The sequence below is a fragment of the Chroicocephalus ridibundus genome, chromosome 3, assembly GCF_963924245.1.
Source record: "Chroicocephalus ridibundus chromosome 3, bChrRid1.1, whole genome shotgun sequence".
In the NCBI taxonomy this organism is placed as follows: Eukaryota; Metazoa; Chordata; class Aves; order Charadriiformes; family Laridae; genus Chroicocephalus; species Chroicocephalus ridibundus.
Genome location: NC_086286.1, coordinates 72,618,824 through 72,636,249, shown reverse-complemented (window position 1 = coordinate 72,636,249; position 17,426 = coordinate 72,618,824). Strand labels below are relative to the sequence as shown.

The window sequence follows — 17,426 nt, the reverse complement described above, 5'->3', positions numbered from 1 at the left end:
GCCCCGCCTCCCCGCCGGGCCCGCGCTGTTGTGACACGTGAGGGCGGCGCACGTGGGGGCCGTTATGTAAAGCGCGCGGGGGGGAAGGCGGCGGGTGGGCACGCAGGCGCACGTGCGGCAGGCTGGCGCGCATGCGGGGGCCGCCTGGTGCGCAGGCGCGGGCGGGGCGGGGGCGGGCCCGGCCTCCCCCGCACACACACACACACACACACACACACACACACTCCCCCGGGCAGACGGCGGAGGCTCCCGAGCGACAATGAAGCAGCAGCAGCAGCCGTCGCAGCCCCCCCAGCGCCAGCCGCCGCCCTCCTCCTCTTCCTCCGCTGGCGGCGGCGGCGCAGGGGTCCCGGCTTTCCTCAGCAAGCTGTGGGCGCTGGTGGGCGAGGCCCCCAGCAACCAGCTCATCACCTGGAGCCAGGTGCGGGCGCGGCCGTTGCCCCCAATCCCCCCCATCGCCCGCGTGCGCGGGGCGGCGGGAGGTCGTGCGTGTCCGTCCGTGTATCCGTCCGTCCTGTCCCCGTTCCTCCGGCGGGGACCCGGGGCCTGCTCTGGGAGGGAGGGCTGGGCCGGGCCGGGCCGGGCCTCCCGCCGGGCCCGCGGCGGACGGAAAGACCGGGCACGCGTGCTGGGCTCGGTCGGGCTCCCCGAGGGAGCGCCCCGCCGCCTTTGCCCAGTCGCCCCCCGGCCGCTCTGCGCCGTGTCGGCTCTCCCAGCCCAGGGAGAGGCCGGTTCGCCTCGCCGGCCTCAGCCCCTGCGGCGGGTACCTGGGGAGTGGGAGCGCCGGTGCCCGCCGCGGGAGGGGGTGGGGGGAGGCGCGTCCTCTTCCGCTGCCGCGCTGTTTGCCGGCCCCGACCCAGCAGGCTGGGGTGTCCCCGGGAGACGGTCGGGGCCGAGGGCGGGGATCCGACGGCGGCCGGGTTTTGCGGAGCGCTGACACGCCGTTTTTATGAAGCCATAGTGGGGGGACTGCGGGCTGGCGAGTCGGTAAATAACAGGGCTCGCCCTCAGAGAGCCGGCGGCTGCGGGGCAGCGTCCCGCCGTGGGAGAGAACGTAGGGAAACGGGGCTGTTCGCGCGTTCTGTACGCGAAACGGGTAGGGCCGCCGTTCCACGCGTGACACCGACCCGATGGAGCGGCGTTTCGGCCGGGCCCGGGCCGGGTCCGGGTCCGCCGTGTGCCGCCCGCAGGGGCGGCGGGGCCCGGGCCGGCCGCGAGCGGCCCGCGCTCATTGGCGGGCGGGCGGCCGGCCACGTGGGGACGACAACTGTTGCTCTCGGGTGGCGTCAGGCCCGGTGTGGGGTCCACCTGCGGGAGCGGGCACACGCTATCCCCCCCCAAACCACCGCCTCTCCCCCCCCGCCGTGTCCGCTGGGGAGCGGCGTGGAGGGGATGGAGCGCGGGCATCTCTCCGGAGGAAGTGAAACTGGGGACCCGTCAGTAGTGACTTGGGGGGGACGCACGACACGACACACAAGTGTTGATCTGCCTCTTTGTTTCAGTAACTGAGATCCCTTTCCTGGGAGCTGCAGGTTAAACGTGTACGGTGGCCATGTGTGTATCCTTTGATTGTTTTTCCAAAAAAAAAAACTGGAAAACTTGGGTTGGATGTCCTTCAGTCTTGAATCCTTTATATTCAAATGCAGGCTGCTGTAGTGAATAATAAGGAAGTGTTATCAGAGCACAAAATTTATAAGTGCCTTATAATGGAAGGCAGGAAATAACCACCTTCTTACAAAGTAATGAAGGGCTGGCAAGCTTGCTGCAGTTAGCATTGTTAGTTCTTATGATAAATGCTAAGCAGTTTTAATAATTTCATTTTTTTTCTAGTTCTTAGATGTTTATAAAGTAACTTATATTTTAAAAAGCCTGTTCTCCAGCTGTATCAACTTCTTCAAGTGGTGTTGAGATAGCAGGTCTCAACTGAGTTTATTTTAAATGTTCAAGCAACGATAAAATGTCATCTTAAACATTTTACTGATAATGAGTTACCAGTAGCTTCAGCCAGAACTTCTGAGGAAGGAAGCTGGTAGACTTGGTAGATTACAGCAGCTTTTCCTTCTGATTTATTTTTCCTTCTCTATTCTGGAGGAGGGGTGCTAAGGGCTATAAGGAGATTCAGATGTTGTCTAGCTTAAGAAGTGCCATTTTTTTGTCACCTTACACAAGCACACCAAGGCTGCTATTAGGTATCCTTAGGTATTAGTTTCTTAATTAAAAATAAAGACTAATTGTTTGAGATTCTACAAGGCTGTTTGTGGAAGGAAGATCCACTAATCACAGTTGATGTTACCAGCGTTCAGCAGTTCTTGTGGGGGGGAAGGTATTGGGATCACTTAGTACATGAGTGATGACGTCTTTTAAAAATACACCATGTCAACCTTATGGGGTACGGAAAGTGTACCAAGTGTAACAGGGAAGGAAGAGTACACTTAATATAATATTTCACTTTCCTCCTATACAAATCCATATCCTTAGACTGTAAGGATAAGCGCCATCTGAAACCAAACAGCCAAATTTTATCTCCCTGCATACGTATCTTGGTGAAGCCATGGGTATGTGTTGTCCATGGCAACACATACAAGGAGTACCAAATGAAGTACTTGGAAGATTGCTGTATGCTGCAGTCAGCAACACTAGGATGTGAACTTATTTAGTACAGTAATATAGATATTACATATATATACACACACTACATATATACATATAGTATATGTATATATTGTATATATGTATAGTATACTATATATACAATACTACATAATATACAGTATTTATGTAGTAAGGCTTCAGTGAGTTCAAGTCAGGCAACTGTGCAGCTTTGCTGTAAATGACTGTCAGGGCACCAGGAACTAGTAGATGTGTTTCCCAGATTTTTCTGCGCTAGGTCTGAACAATGTCAAAGTGACTATAGAGTGAAGGCCACGTGAAAGCTGTCTCTTGGCGTCACAGGTCACTGTAATACTGTTTGAGCACTTGTAGCTGATGAGTTTCATTAATGCATTGGCTAAGATGATCTGTTCCTGCCCTTTTGCTTCCCCTTTCCCTTCTGCTGACTGATTCTCAGCAGGAGGTAGGCAGGCATTACTGGGAAGTTTTCATCTTCCTACCCTCCCCTCACTTTTAAGCTCCTAATCCATACAGTGGTGAGCTGTTTATATATCCTGTTTCTGTCAATCCTTGCTAGTTTGTCATAAACAAGCTCTTGGGCAAGGATTTTCACGTAGTCTCACGGTTGGTTTTCTGGGCTTCTTGGGATCATAGAGCTGGCATTTAAGGGTAAGAAACAAATGTGACTTGTTGAACTAAAGGGCTTCTAAGAAGATGCAGTATCACTGTTGACATTTGTCAAAGATGATAGGCTTTTTGTTAAATACAGGGTGAGAGTACTGTGGATGTACAGACAGAACCTACACCATTTTGAAGTAGCTAATTTGGATTCTGCCAATTAATTATTTGTCCTTTAGTTAATGGAGCACAGTCACTGAAGAACAAAGAGCTGAGCCTTCTATTTTAGTCAAAGCTTGTGGATGAAATAAAAGATCAGTTCTCCCTTGCAGTTGGCATCCCAGGAGGAGGAGGGATATTGCCTTGGGTGGTTACCTTTTTGGTAACCCCAAAACCCAGTGGACCCGCTCAGCTCTTTGCCAGCTCCATCTGCTCTACAAGTCCTATCAAATTAATCATGCTTGTATACTGGAAAGCAGAAGGGACTCTCAGATGGTCATTGCTTTTTTACCCCTTGCACAGTCTCTTTGTTAGATTCCTTCCCAATACTTCGAAGCTACGTAGAAAATTGGCAGTGTTGTCCTGTAGTGAAACTGTGGTAATTGTTGGTAGACAATTAATTCACTTTCTGACGAAGCAATGAGTAGCAATAGAGATGTTTCCCTTCAAATATGGATAGGCATGTAAATTGATAATACTCTGTCGCTTTGCAACTGCAGGCTTTGTACACTTTTGTTGTGGAAAATTGTAGGCAAGCAGATCAGTTACGTACTGCGTGCACAAAGGAAACATTCCTATCTGGTGATTAATTCTAAAAGTGCAGCGTGTTTTCTACAATGGTCTTTAAGTAGCTTAATGTGTCTCTCTCATTTTAGAATGGCCAGAGTTTCTTGGTGTTGGATGAACAAAGGTTCGCAAAAGAGATTCTTCCCAAGTACTTCAAGCACAACAACATGGCAAGCTTTGTCCGACAGTTGAACATGTGTAAGTTTTTGATTTCTAGCATAGTTCTAGATCCTGTACGTGTTTAGTTATAGGCAATTTCCTTCGAGCAGTGACCCTGTGTTCTCTGCAACTAGGATATTGTCTTATCCTCAAAACTGGTATCAGGATAGTTGGAACAGCATAGTTTGAATTTCTTAATATGGGTTTTGAGAGTTATGGGTTTTTTTTCTTTTTCTTATTTTAAAGATGGCTTCCGTAAAGTTGTCCATGTTGATTCTGGGATTGTCAAACTGGAGCGAGATGGTCCAGTAGAGTTTCAGCACCCATATTTTAAGCAGGGCCGAGAAGACTTGTTGGAACACATTAAAAGGAAGGTCAGTGAAAACTCAGTATGTGGAAAACCTGTACTAGTATGTATGAATGAATAGCAAAGTTTGTGTCAAGTTTAATTGCAGGATTGTGAGTGCAAATAATTTTGGAGCTTGGGGAAGCAAGCTGCACTGCTGTCATATATATCTTGACTTGTTTAAAGATATTTTGGGGGATTTAACTAGGCTACTTTATATAACCTGCTTTGCTGTCACTATAGCAAGTTTCACAGGTGGCAAAAATGAGCGAGTTACACAAATAAGACATTTTGCAAATGGGTATTAGAAGAAGGGCAGAGCATGCTTTGACTTTACCATTAGTAGTATAACAATCCATTTGTTTATGTAGCTTGTTTCAGAACAAAGCTACTAAGCATTAAACTTTCCACCAAAGAAGACAGGGGACAAACATGTTTGTTTTGCTTCTAAATGTGATTCTGAAATGTGCTCTGCCATTACTTCGAGGCAGAGGAGTATAGATATTGAATGGAAATATGGCAAGTTAAACTATGGTGAGTGGGATGTACTCATTAACACTGGGTGGTTGTGAAGCAGTTACGATGAAGTAGAGCAGTTAGGAGGATGCCTGGAGAATCTGAATGTATGCAAATGTTTGTAACAGCTAAAGCTAATGGGGCGACAGCTGTAAGAAGAAAATCCTGTGTTTCTGTATTTTTTTTATTTTGATGCTTGGTTTATTATTAACTTAAATACATAGTTTATCAACACTAGAAGAAAATATACTTGATCACCAAAAAAAATTAGTAGTTGAGTAAAGGAAAGTGTTGTTTCTGGATTCTAATCTTCTTTAAAGGTTTCTTCTTCAAGACCTGAAGAAAACAAGATACGTCAGGAAGATCTCTCCAAAATAATAAGTAGTGCTCAAAAGGTGCAAATTAAACAAGAGACTATCGAATCTCGATTATCTGCTTTGAAGAGGTAAGTTGCTCCGTCAACAACTGATCCCTAAAATTGTGTAATTCTGGTAATTGATATCAGAAAAAGACCTAATTTTAGATGTCTCTTGATTTCTTACTGCCTAATTTTAAATAGTGCTTCAGGAAAATAAATTTCAATAAAAGAATTGCATTAAAAATTTAATATTCTGATATCGCTAAAATTAATAGGCAGTTTTGGTGTTTGGAAAACTGTGTAGTAGTGGGCAATTAAATAACATCTTTAATAATAGTTCCATAATGCTGCTGAGGCTGAATATTCAACTCGGCTCTTAGCATAAGGTATGCTGTTTTACATCTTCAAGTTTGAAGTAGTTACTGTGTTAGTTTGAGGTAGAGTTTGGTTTATGCAAATTGCTTATAATACTTTCTTACTACAGTTTATGTCTTTGCTTGTTGCTTTTTATTTTCCTGGTGTTTTCTTCATTCCCCCACTGCTAAAAATTGCAGAAGAGTTAATGCCTGTGAAAATCTATTTAAAATCTAATTTGGAAATTCATTAGTTACCTCAGTGACAGAGGTACAGAATCTAAAATCCAAATGTAAATAGAGTATTTTTAGAATATCGTTATTTCCTATTTAGCAATTACGATTTATTCTCAACAATGAGAGAGATGTGTGTCACAAATTACTTAACACTTTAGGGTATGTAGATACAGACAGGATATATGAGCATAAGCTCATGCACTGTAAGTCACAGCACCTCAACAGTAACTCAACCTCAGGACTCCTTAATTTATGTTAACTTGAGAACGTAAATGATTGTGTACCTCTCTGGCAGAGGTCACTGATTAGTTCAAGTTTTAAGATGTAAATGCTGTCATTTCTAGTCTTCAGTTCTAGTTACTCGAGTGGTAGAATATTCAAAGTTTGTCTAGGAATAGTCTTTATTAAAATCTGTGCAGTCTAGAGTAAAAACGTTGAAGAATGTTCATAAGCACCTTTTTCAAATCATAGAGGAATTTGGGTTGTAAGGAACCTCAGAAGGCTGTCAGGTCCAAACCCCTGCCCAGAGCAGAGCTGACTTTGGCTGAAATGACATCTGGTTGCTAACGACCTGATAGTTTGTAGAGATGAGAAGAAAGAATGATCGGTCTTTGACATCCATATTGTTGTCCCTTGAGTTTAAAATGGTTGAGGTAGAAACCGAAACTAAGTCAGAAGAACAAAATATGTTAATAAGGCTGGTGAGAAATTGAGAAAATTCAGAATCTCTGACCTCATTTGTTAAGTTTGTTATGGAACTGTACTCTTAAATTGTATGTTGGACATAGGAGCAATTTGAGGAGTGAATAATAAGCTTCATCACACTGCATATAAGCAGCTGTTTCTGAAAACTTAGCTTAAGGTTTCCTAAAAACACTAACACCAGTGGAGAGATTTCCTCTTTTTTTGGCATACATCTGTGTTGAAAACTAAACTGCAAAAGAGATGAGAGTGGTATGTTGTCTTTCCTTATTCATTGAAGCTTTCAGTATTCATTATTTACCTCTTAATATGCTTTACGCTGTTGGAAACAAGGAGGTTCATGGATACAATAGCAAGGGCCACTGTACAGCAGTTTTTATACTGTCTCAGTAACTGGACTCCAGTGAGTACTGGAACAACCAAGGTTTGTAAAATGGCAGTGTTTCATGAAAACTGCCATCTCTGCTGCGCTCCTATTATTTTTTAGCACCTAACATGCACCTTTACTGGAGATAATAGAGGCAACTGTTAGGCTTACGTACAGCTGCATGTGTGACTTGAGAGCTTGTTCTGTAAAGATGCTTTCAAGGTGGATGTACTGTTGCTGACAGGTGGCTTGCATCTAACAAGAGGAGTGTGAGGGAGGACAAACAGGCTTGATATAGATGAAGAACTCTTTTTTTCGTGGTGGGAGGAAGCCACATTCTTATGCTGTTTGGTCCTTTGCTACTGCCAGAGACCAGTTGTACACTTGATTTGTTATTATTTTTTTTCTTTAATTCCTTAGGATTTAATTACTAGAAGGAAGAGGAAAAGGTAACTTTGTTACAGGAAAGGAAACAAAATAGTTAATTTTTAAATGCTGAATCTATGTGTAATAACTATTGCCAAATTTGGGGATTTTTTTTTTTTTATTATTTTTTTAAGGGGGCTGGAAATTCTCTGCAGGCTGTTTGTTGTGTTTGGGTCTCCATTTTGTAATTATTTGTGAAGGTTGATGACTGTGTGACTTCCCCCCCAAATTTAAAAACACATTTCAAAGAGCTTTAATGAAGCCAACTAATCTTTAACAAAAATGATTAATGTAAATATTGTAAAACTTAGCTTTAGTTTGACTTTGACCATCCTTTTCAAACAGGGAGAATGAATCACTTTGGAGGGAAGTGGCAGAACTGAGAGCAAAACACTTGCAACAGCAGCAAGTTATTCGGAAGGTAAGGCTTCATTCAAGTGTCATATGCGAATGAGTGAGTGAGTGCTTCTGAACTAGGAATGCTGTGCTGCATGTTACCTTACTTTGTCCTCACTCTTTTTTTTTGTAGTCTGTGGTATGTCTTTTTAATGCGGGGCGGGGGGTAAAGGTTGGTGTATGGTGAACAAATCTTTGTGAAACATTCAGTGTTCTCACCACATAAGCAGAAGATAAGGCCAAACTGTTGTAAACATTTTCAAAGAAAGAGGTTCAAGAACGTCATACATCTTTCATTAAGGTATCCTTAAAAAATGGTCCAGCCATTTTTTTGTTACTTCAGGAATTGGATGACTAACATTCTGTGTTGGGTGATCTCAGGAAGAACTCTTTTTCGCTGCGAGAATTGCAAAGTTCTGTATTGGAAATTCACTACTGTCCCACTTAACTGACCCACTGATTGTATATTTCTGGAGTTATCAGAAGAATAATAGATCATTGAGTGGAACACGCTGATTATGTTAGCTTAGCTTAGTTTAACAGTTAGATTTATGATTACCAAAACGGATGTAAATGCAAAAAGTTTACAGATTTTGTTTATTTTTCTTAACGTATCAGAAATAGCAACATTGAAAGCAGCCTTGTAGCAAAGAGTCTTACTGATTTTTTTTTTTTTCTTCCAGTTTGTTCAAGCCAGGTTAATGCACTTAATCTTTAAATTTAAAACATAAGGGAAGAAAGTCTAACATTACAAAAGGAAAGGCAGCTAATAATACTCTTAAGTGTCGGTATCATTTTTTCTGAGTCTGACAAAAATGCCATTCACCAGAACCACTGTTTACAGATGCATGTTATATTTACAGTCAACATCCCTAGTGCCTTCTGTCGTTGCTTATTAGAGTTCTTCTTTGAGCTACTGGATGTTTTTCTGTGTACTGTATGATGTAGTGTAAAAGCCTACTCTTTATTGCCGGCTATGGGAAAAGCCTTTCTCAGACAGCTGAATAACTATTCCTTTTAGATATTACCAGCAGTGTTTTCTACTCTACCACATTTTTTAACTCTTCAGAACAGTTCTAAATGAGAATTACTACACAAAATAAGTGTTCTGCTGTTTATATATAGATTTTTATTATTCAAGTTGTCTGCCGTAAAGTATCTTGGTACTCTGTGAGAAACAATTACAGAGTAGAGTGACTAACAAAAGTGTTCTTTTCCTTACAGATTGTACAATTTATTGTTACCTTGGTGCAGAATAACCAACTAGTGAGCCTAAAACGCAAGAGGTAAATATGGTCTTGAAAACTTGCTGCCCAGTCAATATACTGACATGTTTTGTTGACTAAAACCAAAGAATTAGTTCTGCAATGACTTACTTCCTTTACTCTTTTTCATTTAGGCCTCTACTTCTGAACACTAATGGACCTACAAAGTCAAATGTATTTCAACAAATTGTGAAAGAACCAGCTGACAGTAACCATCATGTAAGTTTTCTTTTATGCGTACTCTTTGTTATGATGAAGGAAGGAGTGGAGGGTGGCAGACGGATGAAGTAGCTTGTCTTATGGGAACAAAACATAGCTGTGTACTGAGAGGTATCAACTTTTAGAAGTGATATGCCCTGTTGTGTTTCCTTCAGAAGCCGAGTGTTGATAATCACTTTTCAATATAAGGATGTATAAGCCAGTTACTTGTAGATTAAATACAGCTTGATGTGATCCTACTGAAAGCAGTTTGCTTTTAATAATGGTGCTGTTAGAAGGACGTTAGCATATGTATGCTGTGTTGGTATCTCTGGGCGTTAGGCACCCCTAGCCCCATACAGTGACAGGGATCCAGCGTGTTGCTCTGCAAGGCAGCATCCAACCCAGCAAAATCATGTCAAGTTCCTGTGCCATTTGAATGCGTCAGGCCACCGAAAGTTATTTTCTGCTGTCCAAATAATGGTTGGTGGGGAAATCATTAGAATGAGTGCTGTAGCATAGTACTAGAATTATAGCTTTAAAACAAAGTACTATTTAAATGGCAGTCACTGCTTTAATATTTTTAGTTCTCGTGTTGTCCTGTTGTCACAGCTTTGTTGTTGGTTTTGCTGATAGTGCTAGTATACTTTTATTTCCATGCTTGTAGCATTTGCCAAACATATGGTTGTAGCATATGCCAAACATAGCGTGCCAAACATGCTTATAAATACATAAAGGGTGGGTGTCAGGAGGATGGGGCCAGGCTCTTTTCAGTGGTGCCCAGTGACGGGACAAGAGGTAGCGGGCACAAACTTGAGCATAGGAAGTTCCACCTAAACATGAGGAGGATCTTCTTTACTTTGAAGGTGTCAGAGCACTGGAACAGGCTGCCCAGAGAGGTGGTGGAGGCCCCATCCCTGGAGACACTCAAAACCTGCCTGGACACATTCCTGTGCAACCTGCTCTAGGTGACCCTGCTCTGGCAGGGTGGTTGGACTAGATGATCTCCAGAGGTCCCTTCCAACCCCTACCATTCTGGGATTCTGGAATTCTTTCTGTAGCTGTTGTTCTCTAGCTTGTTCATTTATTTCTGTGTTTTTTCTATTAAATGTAGACCTATACAAACAGTTTGTAGTCTCTGAGTTGTAGGAAACCTCTTGCACGTCATAAGAATTGAAGCATTGTAAGATACGATGATAACTGCCAGAATGCTGAAGCTCATTGTCCTTCTGTCCCCTGACTCTTTTTAAAATAATTCTTAGGTACCTCTGAATAGAAATGAGGGCTTAAAACAAAGGGAACAGATTTCAGATGACATCATTATTTATGATGTCACTGAGGATGTGGGTGATGAAGAAAATCCCATGGGTGATGAAGAAAATCTTCCTGTTACACCAGAAGCAAGTGAAGATACCACTTCAGATTCTTCCAAGTAAGCAGTCTCTAGAAGTCTATATAGATAATTGGCTTTCAGTGTTGTATAATACGCAGTAATTCAGATATCTTGGATAATTTTTTTTTAATGAAGTGATCAGAATTATTCAGTACTCTTGCACATATAGAAGCTTCATCTGTGAATTCACACTAGGTTCTGATTTATTGACCTTTGGGTTTGTTCCAAATAGTTAATTGGCTTTTGGAGTTTTAATATGTGGAGGATAGAAACTAGTGAGAAGCAATCAGTGTTATTGCACTCTTGTTAAATATACGACTTGTCCAAAGACAGAGCAAGTGACGTCTTCTTACTTTTGGTTATGAATACAGACAGGTATGACTTCCCCTGTTCTTACAGACTGTTACGGAGAAAAATTTGCGTGTGCTGTCTGTTAAGTGTTGGTGTGGTCTTTGAAATTTATTAAGCCAGTTAATATCAGGAGGTTTTTTTGCGTCTCAAATATTCTGTGACTGTGTTCCTTCCTGTCTGTACTTAGCACTGCAGAAGTAGTTCATCTTTCAGCTATGAGCAGTTGAAACTTGGTCCAGGGATTGAGATGCAATTCTCTTCCTGAGGTGCATTGTGTTGATAGGGCCTGTATTATGCCTCAAGGAATAAAAATTAGATATTTCTAGCTTATACTTGAAGTAGTACCATTGTTCTTTTTCAGCTGATGTCTGGAAATGCATTCTCTGATAGAAAAGCTTCATTAAGATAAGGCTGCAATAGAAAGGCAGCACAATTACAGCTACTTAAGGGTTAAGAAAACCAGAATATGGATAAAAGCAAGTTATTTGAGGTTCTACGTTGGTTTTTAGATTGCTTTCCTGGTCTACATAACAAGGTCAATTAGTTACAGCATTGTTGACTGAGATCCTTTGTGTTACGGATGCTCCAGAGTTGATACTGTTCAACAGGAAAGATGCAAAATAGCATATATATTATCGGTTTAGTTTGTACATACTTTACATTTATATGTGAGCTTATAGTTGTTTCTAATGTAAAAAATATCAGTGTTCATATATCTTTTTAGTAGTTGCAATTGTGTTCTAGCACACAGTGTCTACTAGCTGAGCTGCATTAACTGTATTGAGCAGTACAGCACCATATCAGTGCAAGATACTGAGAGTATCTTGGTGTGTTATGTACTAAAAAGCAGTAGAAAAGTTTATTTCCTTATAGTAGCTTGACTGAAATGAGAAGTAACTAAACCTGTGGAATAGCACCAATTTAAATGAGTGTATGTTTTACATTACACAATGCTTTTATTCATTTGTTTGGTGTTACAGCTGTAGTCATTCTCCCGATATTGTAATTGTGGAAGATGATAACGAAGAAGAATATGCCCCTGTAATTCAAGGGGACAAAAGCACCGAATCAGTTGCTGTCCCAGCTAACGATCCCCTCAGCCCTGTCAGTGACAGTACAAGCCCACTGATGTCAAGTGCTGTACAGCTGAATAACCAGTCAGCTTTAACTGCAGAAGATCCGGTCTCAATGATGGATTCCATACTCAATGAGAATGGAGTAATTTCACAGAATATAAATCTTCTTGGAAAGTGAGTAGCCTGGTCTTTTGGTTTTTTTCAAGTATTAGAACTGATTGTTTTACTGAAGTAAAAATAATTGAATAGTAGTTTCTATTGAGAACTTCAAATTTATAGGTCACCTTTATTCTAGCCAGATCCTAATGATCCTTCTATTTTAAGTTGGGACCTCAGGTTGTTGTTGTCGAGTGAGTGAGTTGGGGTGCATAATCTGACAGTGTAATGTTGTGGATATCGTTGTTCAAACTGACAGGATTTATCCGTGTAGCTCTTGCAGGCGGATGGGACTCATTAGGGCTACCTGGGTGCAAGAATCGCATCTCTGCTAATGTCATGTCATAGTGTTATGCTGATGTGGTATCTGTTTCGGAGCACCCTGTCTGCTTTACTTGGGCTCTCCTCTAAAGAGGCTAAAAGTTTCCATTTTTTTCCAGAGGTTGTTTCTAATGAAAGACTTGTTTCGTTCTCGTTCTGGTGGAGATTTTTAGATGCATGTAGTACATCTGTGTAAAGCTTAATTGTGGATTTCTCTTCCTTCTGTTAAGGGATACAGCAATAAAATATTGTTTGTCTTCTAGAGTGGAACTTCTGGATTATCTTGACAGTATCGACTGCAGTTTAGAGGACTTCCAAGCTATGTTATCAGGACGACAGTTCAGCATAGATCCAGATCTCCTGGTCGATGTAATTTTCACTGTTTATTTTAAGTATTTTGGTAATACACTACAAAAGTATTTGTGTGGGTTGTTACTGTTTAAAATTGATTTAAAACACAACAGATATTTTTTTTCTCCTTTCTCCCATTTAAAAAAGAAAAGTTATAAATATTTGTAAATATGTGCTCCTGGGGCACTGGTATAATTCTCAGTGCTACACCACTGCTCAAGTGAATGCTTAAGTTTTTGATTGAATAATGGCTTTCTTAATGAAACAATGCTTATATTTGTTGCTACCTGAACTCAGACAGCAATTAGATTAATACTCTTGCTTTGAAATAGCTCAGCACATCATCTGTGGTCTTCTCAATGAACTGGGATTAGAAAGACTCTTGGCATTTATTTTACAAGTTTCTCTGCCATTTCAGGTTATTTCTTAGGAGTATGTATACGTTCTCTTCAGATTTATGTCAAGTAGAATGGCCTTGGTTGTAAGGGGCCTGTGTGTGTTATGTTAGCTAGTCCAGCCCCCTTGCTCAAAGCATGGCCAGCTTGAAAGTTGTATCATGTTGCTCGGGACCTTGACTCAAATTCTGAAATCTCCAATGATGGCAGATTCCACAGCCTCTCGGCTGCATGTTCCAGTGCTTGACTCTTCTTTGTGACGAGTTTCATTATATCAGTCACAATTTTCCCTGCCACAGCTTGTAGCTCTTGCCTTTTGTCCGTAGCCCACCTCTGTGGAGTCTGTCTTCTCCGTAACACCTCTTCAGAAGCATTGGGAGAGTGCAGTAACCCTCCCTCGTCTGTGCTTTCCAGGCAAGATTCGCCAGGCTCCCTCAGCCTCTTGGGTGTTATGAGCCCCCAAACATCTGCGGCCCTCTGGATGCCCTCTAATTTGAAAACTCTTGTACTGGGAGGCCTAAAACTGGACACTCTTCCACAAGTGGGCTCAGGTGTTGCACAGAGAGAAATGGTTGCTTCCAGTGACCTGCTGGCTACGCTTTGCCTGTAGCAGAGCCTGCCTCCCTCTAGCAAAGCCCTGCTGCTGGCCCATGGCAGACAACACCAGGCCACGACTCCCAGGTCCCCTCTCCCAGGAGCTGCTCCCTGTCCTGTGCCTTTGTTCTCCAGCTGGGGCCAGTGCATGAGGTTATTGTGTCCTCAAAGCGTTTGGCTGTGGAACCTGATGGAGTGGCTGTTGGCCCCTCTCCCACTTTGCCGAGATCCCTCTTACAGCAGCTCTCCTCTCCCATGGGCTGATGACTTCTTCCAGCGTGGTGGCACTTGCAAACTTGATGATCAGGGTGTGTTATTCCTTATTGTACACAGAATTCTCCATGCAGAAGGAATCAGTATTTTAAGATTCCTGCCGCAAAACATGTTAGTCTAAGTTAGACGTAATATAGTTGTTTCCTTTGTGACCGAGGAATTCTAAGCCATTATGCACCAAAACTAGGTTTTCTTTGCAAAAGTGGTAACTACCTGTAAATAAACTCTAATCCAAATAGAGGGTGAAAACATTAAGTACAGGGATTATTCTCACACATGCAGATGTGATGTTCTTGTATTTGTAATAACAGCATCGAGATACCTAAAACTTTATGTTTTGTCTTATTTAGCTTTTTACAAGCTCCGTACAGATGAATCCCACAGATCATATCACTAATCCCAAAGTAAGTCTTAAATCCATTGTTCCATGCACACAGTAGTGGGAGATGCAAACTTGATTCATCCTTCACCGTTTTCTTTACTGGTATAATAGTACTTTTTTCATGCTCTGGCTTTGAAGCTTTCCATGAGAATAGGAAGGCTGCAGCTGAATTCATCCTGTTGATTGGGTTTTAAACAGAAAAGGGAAAAGCACACTAATTAATAATGTCCTTTAAAACTCGTATTGCCTTGAGGCCAATGCCTTTACATTGTACCAGTCTCTTGACTTGTGTATCCTCTAAGATTTTAGTACTTGCAGACATGGTACACACTTTGTCAGAATGGTTTCATCCATGTCGTCTGGTGGGAAAAGAAACACAAGAATAAGCAGTAGAGCAAAGATCTAACTCTTTGAATTTGTCCTGTTCGTTTATGAGCATTAGATTTGGTTCTTGCTTGAGTAAGCCTGTGTTTCCATTTCACCTTTTCTCAGCCAAGGTCTGTTAGTATGGGTAACGGATACCACTGCATCCCTTCACAAATAAAAAAATTTTTTTTTTTTTAATAGTTGGTCATCTGTGTTCTAGTGGCATTGTAAAAGGCTTTAAGCATGTGTTTTAAGATTTTGCTTTTGTTTCCAGATGGAGACAAAGGGAATAGAAACTACCAAGAATAATGCTGGTCCCGCGGCTTCACAGGAAACACAAGTTTCTAAGCCTAAATCAGGTTAGTTGTAGTGTTTTGTTGAAACAGTTTTAACAGTTGAACTAGCATTGTCCTCAAAACCATCTCAGTTATTTGCTCTTTGTCAGGTTTTGTGTCACGCTGATAAGCAAATAACCAAAACAAAATACTTACCATACTTGGGTTTTAGGTTTTTTTGGCACTGCGCCAGGGAATCTGAACAAATGTTATGCATGAATGTAACTATTCTTTAGTCACTCAATAAACACTAGCACCAATAATCTTTTCTGTTAGTTATTCTTTAAATAAATTCTCTGGGTTGGATTTTGTTTTTTCTTTCTGCACATAGAAAGGCATGTGAACTGATGATAATGTTTTGGGATTTTTTTCCCCTTTAGATAAGCAGCTCATACAGTACACTGCGTTTCCACTCCTTGCATTCCTCGATGGGAACCCAGGCTCCGCCATTGAGAGTGGGAGCTCCACAGCCGAAACTCCTTCCTCTGCAGACAAACCCCTGGAAGTGGACGAGCTCCTGGAGAGCAGTCTGGACCCCGAGCCCACCCAGAGCAAACTGGTGCGGCTGGAGCCGCTGACAGAGGCGGAAGCAAGCGAAGCCACGCTCTTCTATCTATGTGAACTTGCCCCAGCGCCCATGGACACAGACATGCCCTTCTTGGATAACTAATGTAACGGGGACTCTGTATATAGTCATGAAGATGAACTATTTATTTAGAATATTGTTTGGTATATGAGTTTTTGTAAATCACTGTTTTATGTAACCAGATAACGTGGGATCTAAGATACCTTTCCTGTGTTACTTCCTGTAAGCAGTTGTTTAACCCCAGGGTTAGACAGGCGCTTGGACACGGTTGGCAATACCAAGTCAGACTGTTACTGTGCTGCTGTCAAATACTTGGTATTACACATATCGCTAAATATCCCAGGTAACGCAACACTTGTTAATAGTAAGCTTTGATTTATGATTTCTTATACTTCTGGTCTACATATGATGACGTAAACTAGTAGTGTATGGTTAGGGAGCACTGACTTTCTGTATCTTGGATTTTTTCTATTTTTTACAACATTTTGTTTAACAAACATGAGGCTTTTTTGGGGTGGGGGGGACCAGGACCTGATGTAGGCTTTTTTTTTCCCTGCTTAAACTGGGAACAAAGTGCCTGTACCTTGCTAAATCTTGGTTCTGCCTTACTTTCACTTCAGTGGAAGTGCTCACACATAGCACAAACTGGGGAAGAGTTCTTCTTTGCAGCCACCAGGCCCCTTGACTGCATGAGTACTTTTAACTTGGACCATCTACTCTGATAAAATAAATGTTACTTAAGTGTGATGCTTGTTAGGAGTTGCCTCTTATTCCACACGCCTAGTGGATGTCAATTAACAGCTTGTGTTTTTCATGCCTGAGTAGCTGTGCAATGAGGGCTGCTGCTATGCATGTTTATTGGCAAAGTTTCATTATCTCCAAACTTCAAGGTTTATTTATAAGCCTCCAACACATGTAGTTAATGCAGCAAACTGTGTTTTCTTTTACTACTATGCAAAAGAATGTTTTCTCCTTTGTTTTCTTACTGCAAGCTGGGGCACAGCCCTGTAACTTTCCTTCCCCTGGAAGAGCTCTGCTACTCAAAAGGTGTGCTTTCATTGCTGCTTTTAGCAAAGCCTTCTGTGTTTATTAAGTGAAGTGACTGTAGTTGCATCACAGAGCTGAACAGCAGAGGGGTTACCACAACACTAGGTGAAGGTGCAGCTGACTCACTTGTAACTGAATCATCTCACCCTCAGCTCCTGATTTAATATAAACAGTAAGTTAAACTGTAACTAAATATAGAAGTTTTCTTCCCTCTCTGCCCTCAAAGCTGTAGCTGGGGAGGTTTGAGAGGCTCCAGTGTGTAGGATGTTCCTGTTGAAGGGAGAAACTTCACACATGGCAACAGGAAAAACACCTTCCACAGCCAAAGTTTCCTTTTTCAAAGGAGCAGCCTAGCCACTTGTACAAGGAGCTGAATCTGTAGACCCAGCTTTCTGTTCATCTTCCTAATGCAGTGACTAGCTCTTTGTTACAGGGGACAGGAGCTGCTGTATTAAAGCTGGTG

General features: G+C 42.1%; 1 protein-coding gene across 1 annotated transcript; it reads left to right on the top strand.

Annotated features, from left to right (window-relative positions):
* Positions 1 to 215: 215 nt before the first annotated feature.
* HSF2 (heat shock transcription factor 2) lies at positions 216 to 16,663 on the top strand. The gene is made up of 13 exons (XM_063329695.1): positions 216 to 421; positions 4,104 to 4,212; positions 4,420 to 4,547; positions 5,356 to 5,480; positions 7,824 to 7,899; positions 9,099 to 9,160; positions 9,274 to 9,358; positions 10,600 to 10,769; positions 12,062 to 12,331; positions 12,898 to 13,003; positions 14,598 to 14,651; positions 15,270 to 15,354; positions 15,711 to 16,663. The coding sequence occupies exons 1-13, from the start codon at positions 260 to 262 to the stop codon at positions 15,998 to 16,000; spliced, it is 1,722 nt and encodes a 573-aa protein (XP_063185765.1). The 5' UTR covers positions 216 to 259; the 3' UTR covers positions 16,001 to 16,663.
* Positions 16,664 to 17,426: the final 763 nt, after the last annotated feature.

Bases quoted from the DNA above. Each gene is read 5' to 3' on its own strand.
- HSF2 (XM_063329695.1), top strand. From the start codon at position 260: ATGAAGCAGCAGCAGCAGCCGTCGCAGCCCCCCCAGCGCCAGCCGCCG. The intron at 4,548-5,355 runs GTCAGTGAAAAC...TCTTCTTTAAAG, and splicing joins TGGAACACATTAAAAGGAAG to GTTTCTTCTTCAAGACCTGA. The intron at 9,161-9,273 runs GTAAATATGGTC...TTTTTCATTTAG, and splicing joins GTGAGCCTAAAACGCAAGAG to GCCTCTACTTCTGAACACTA.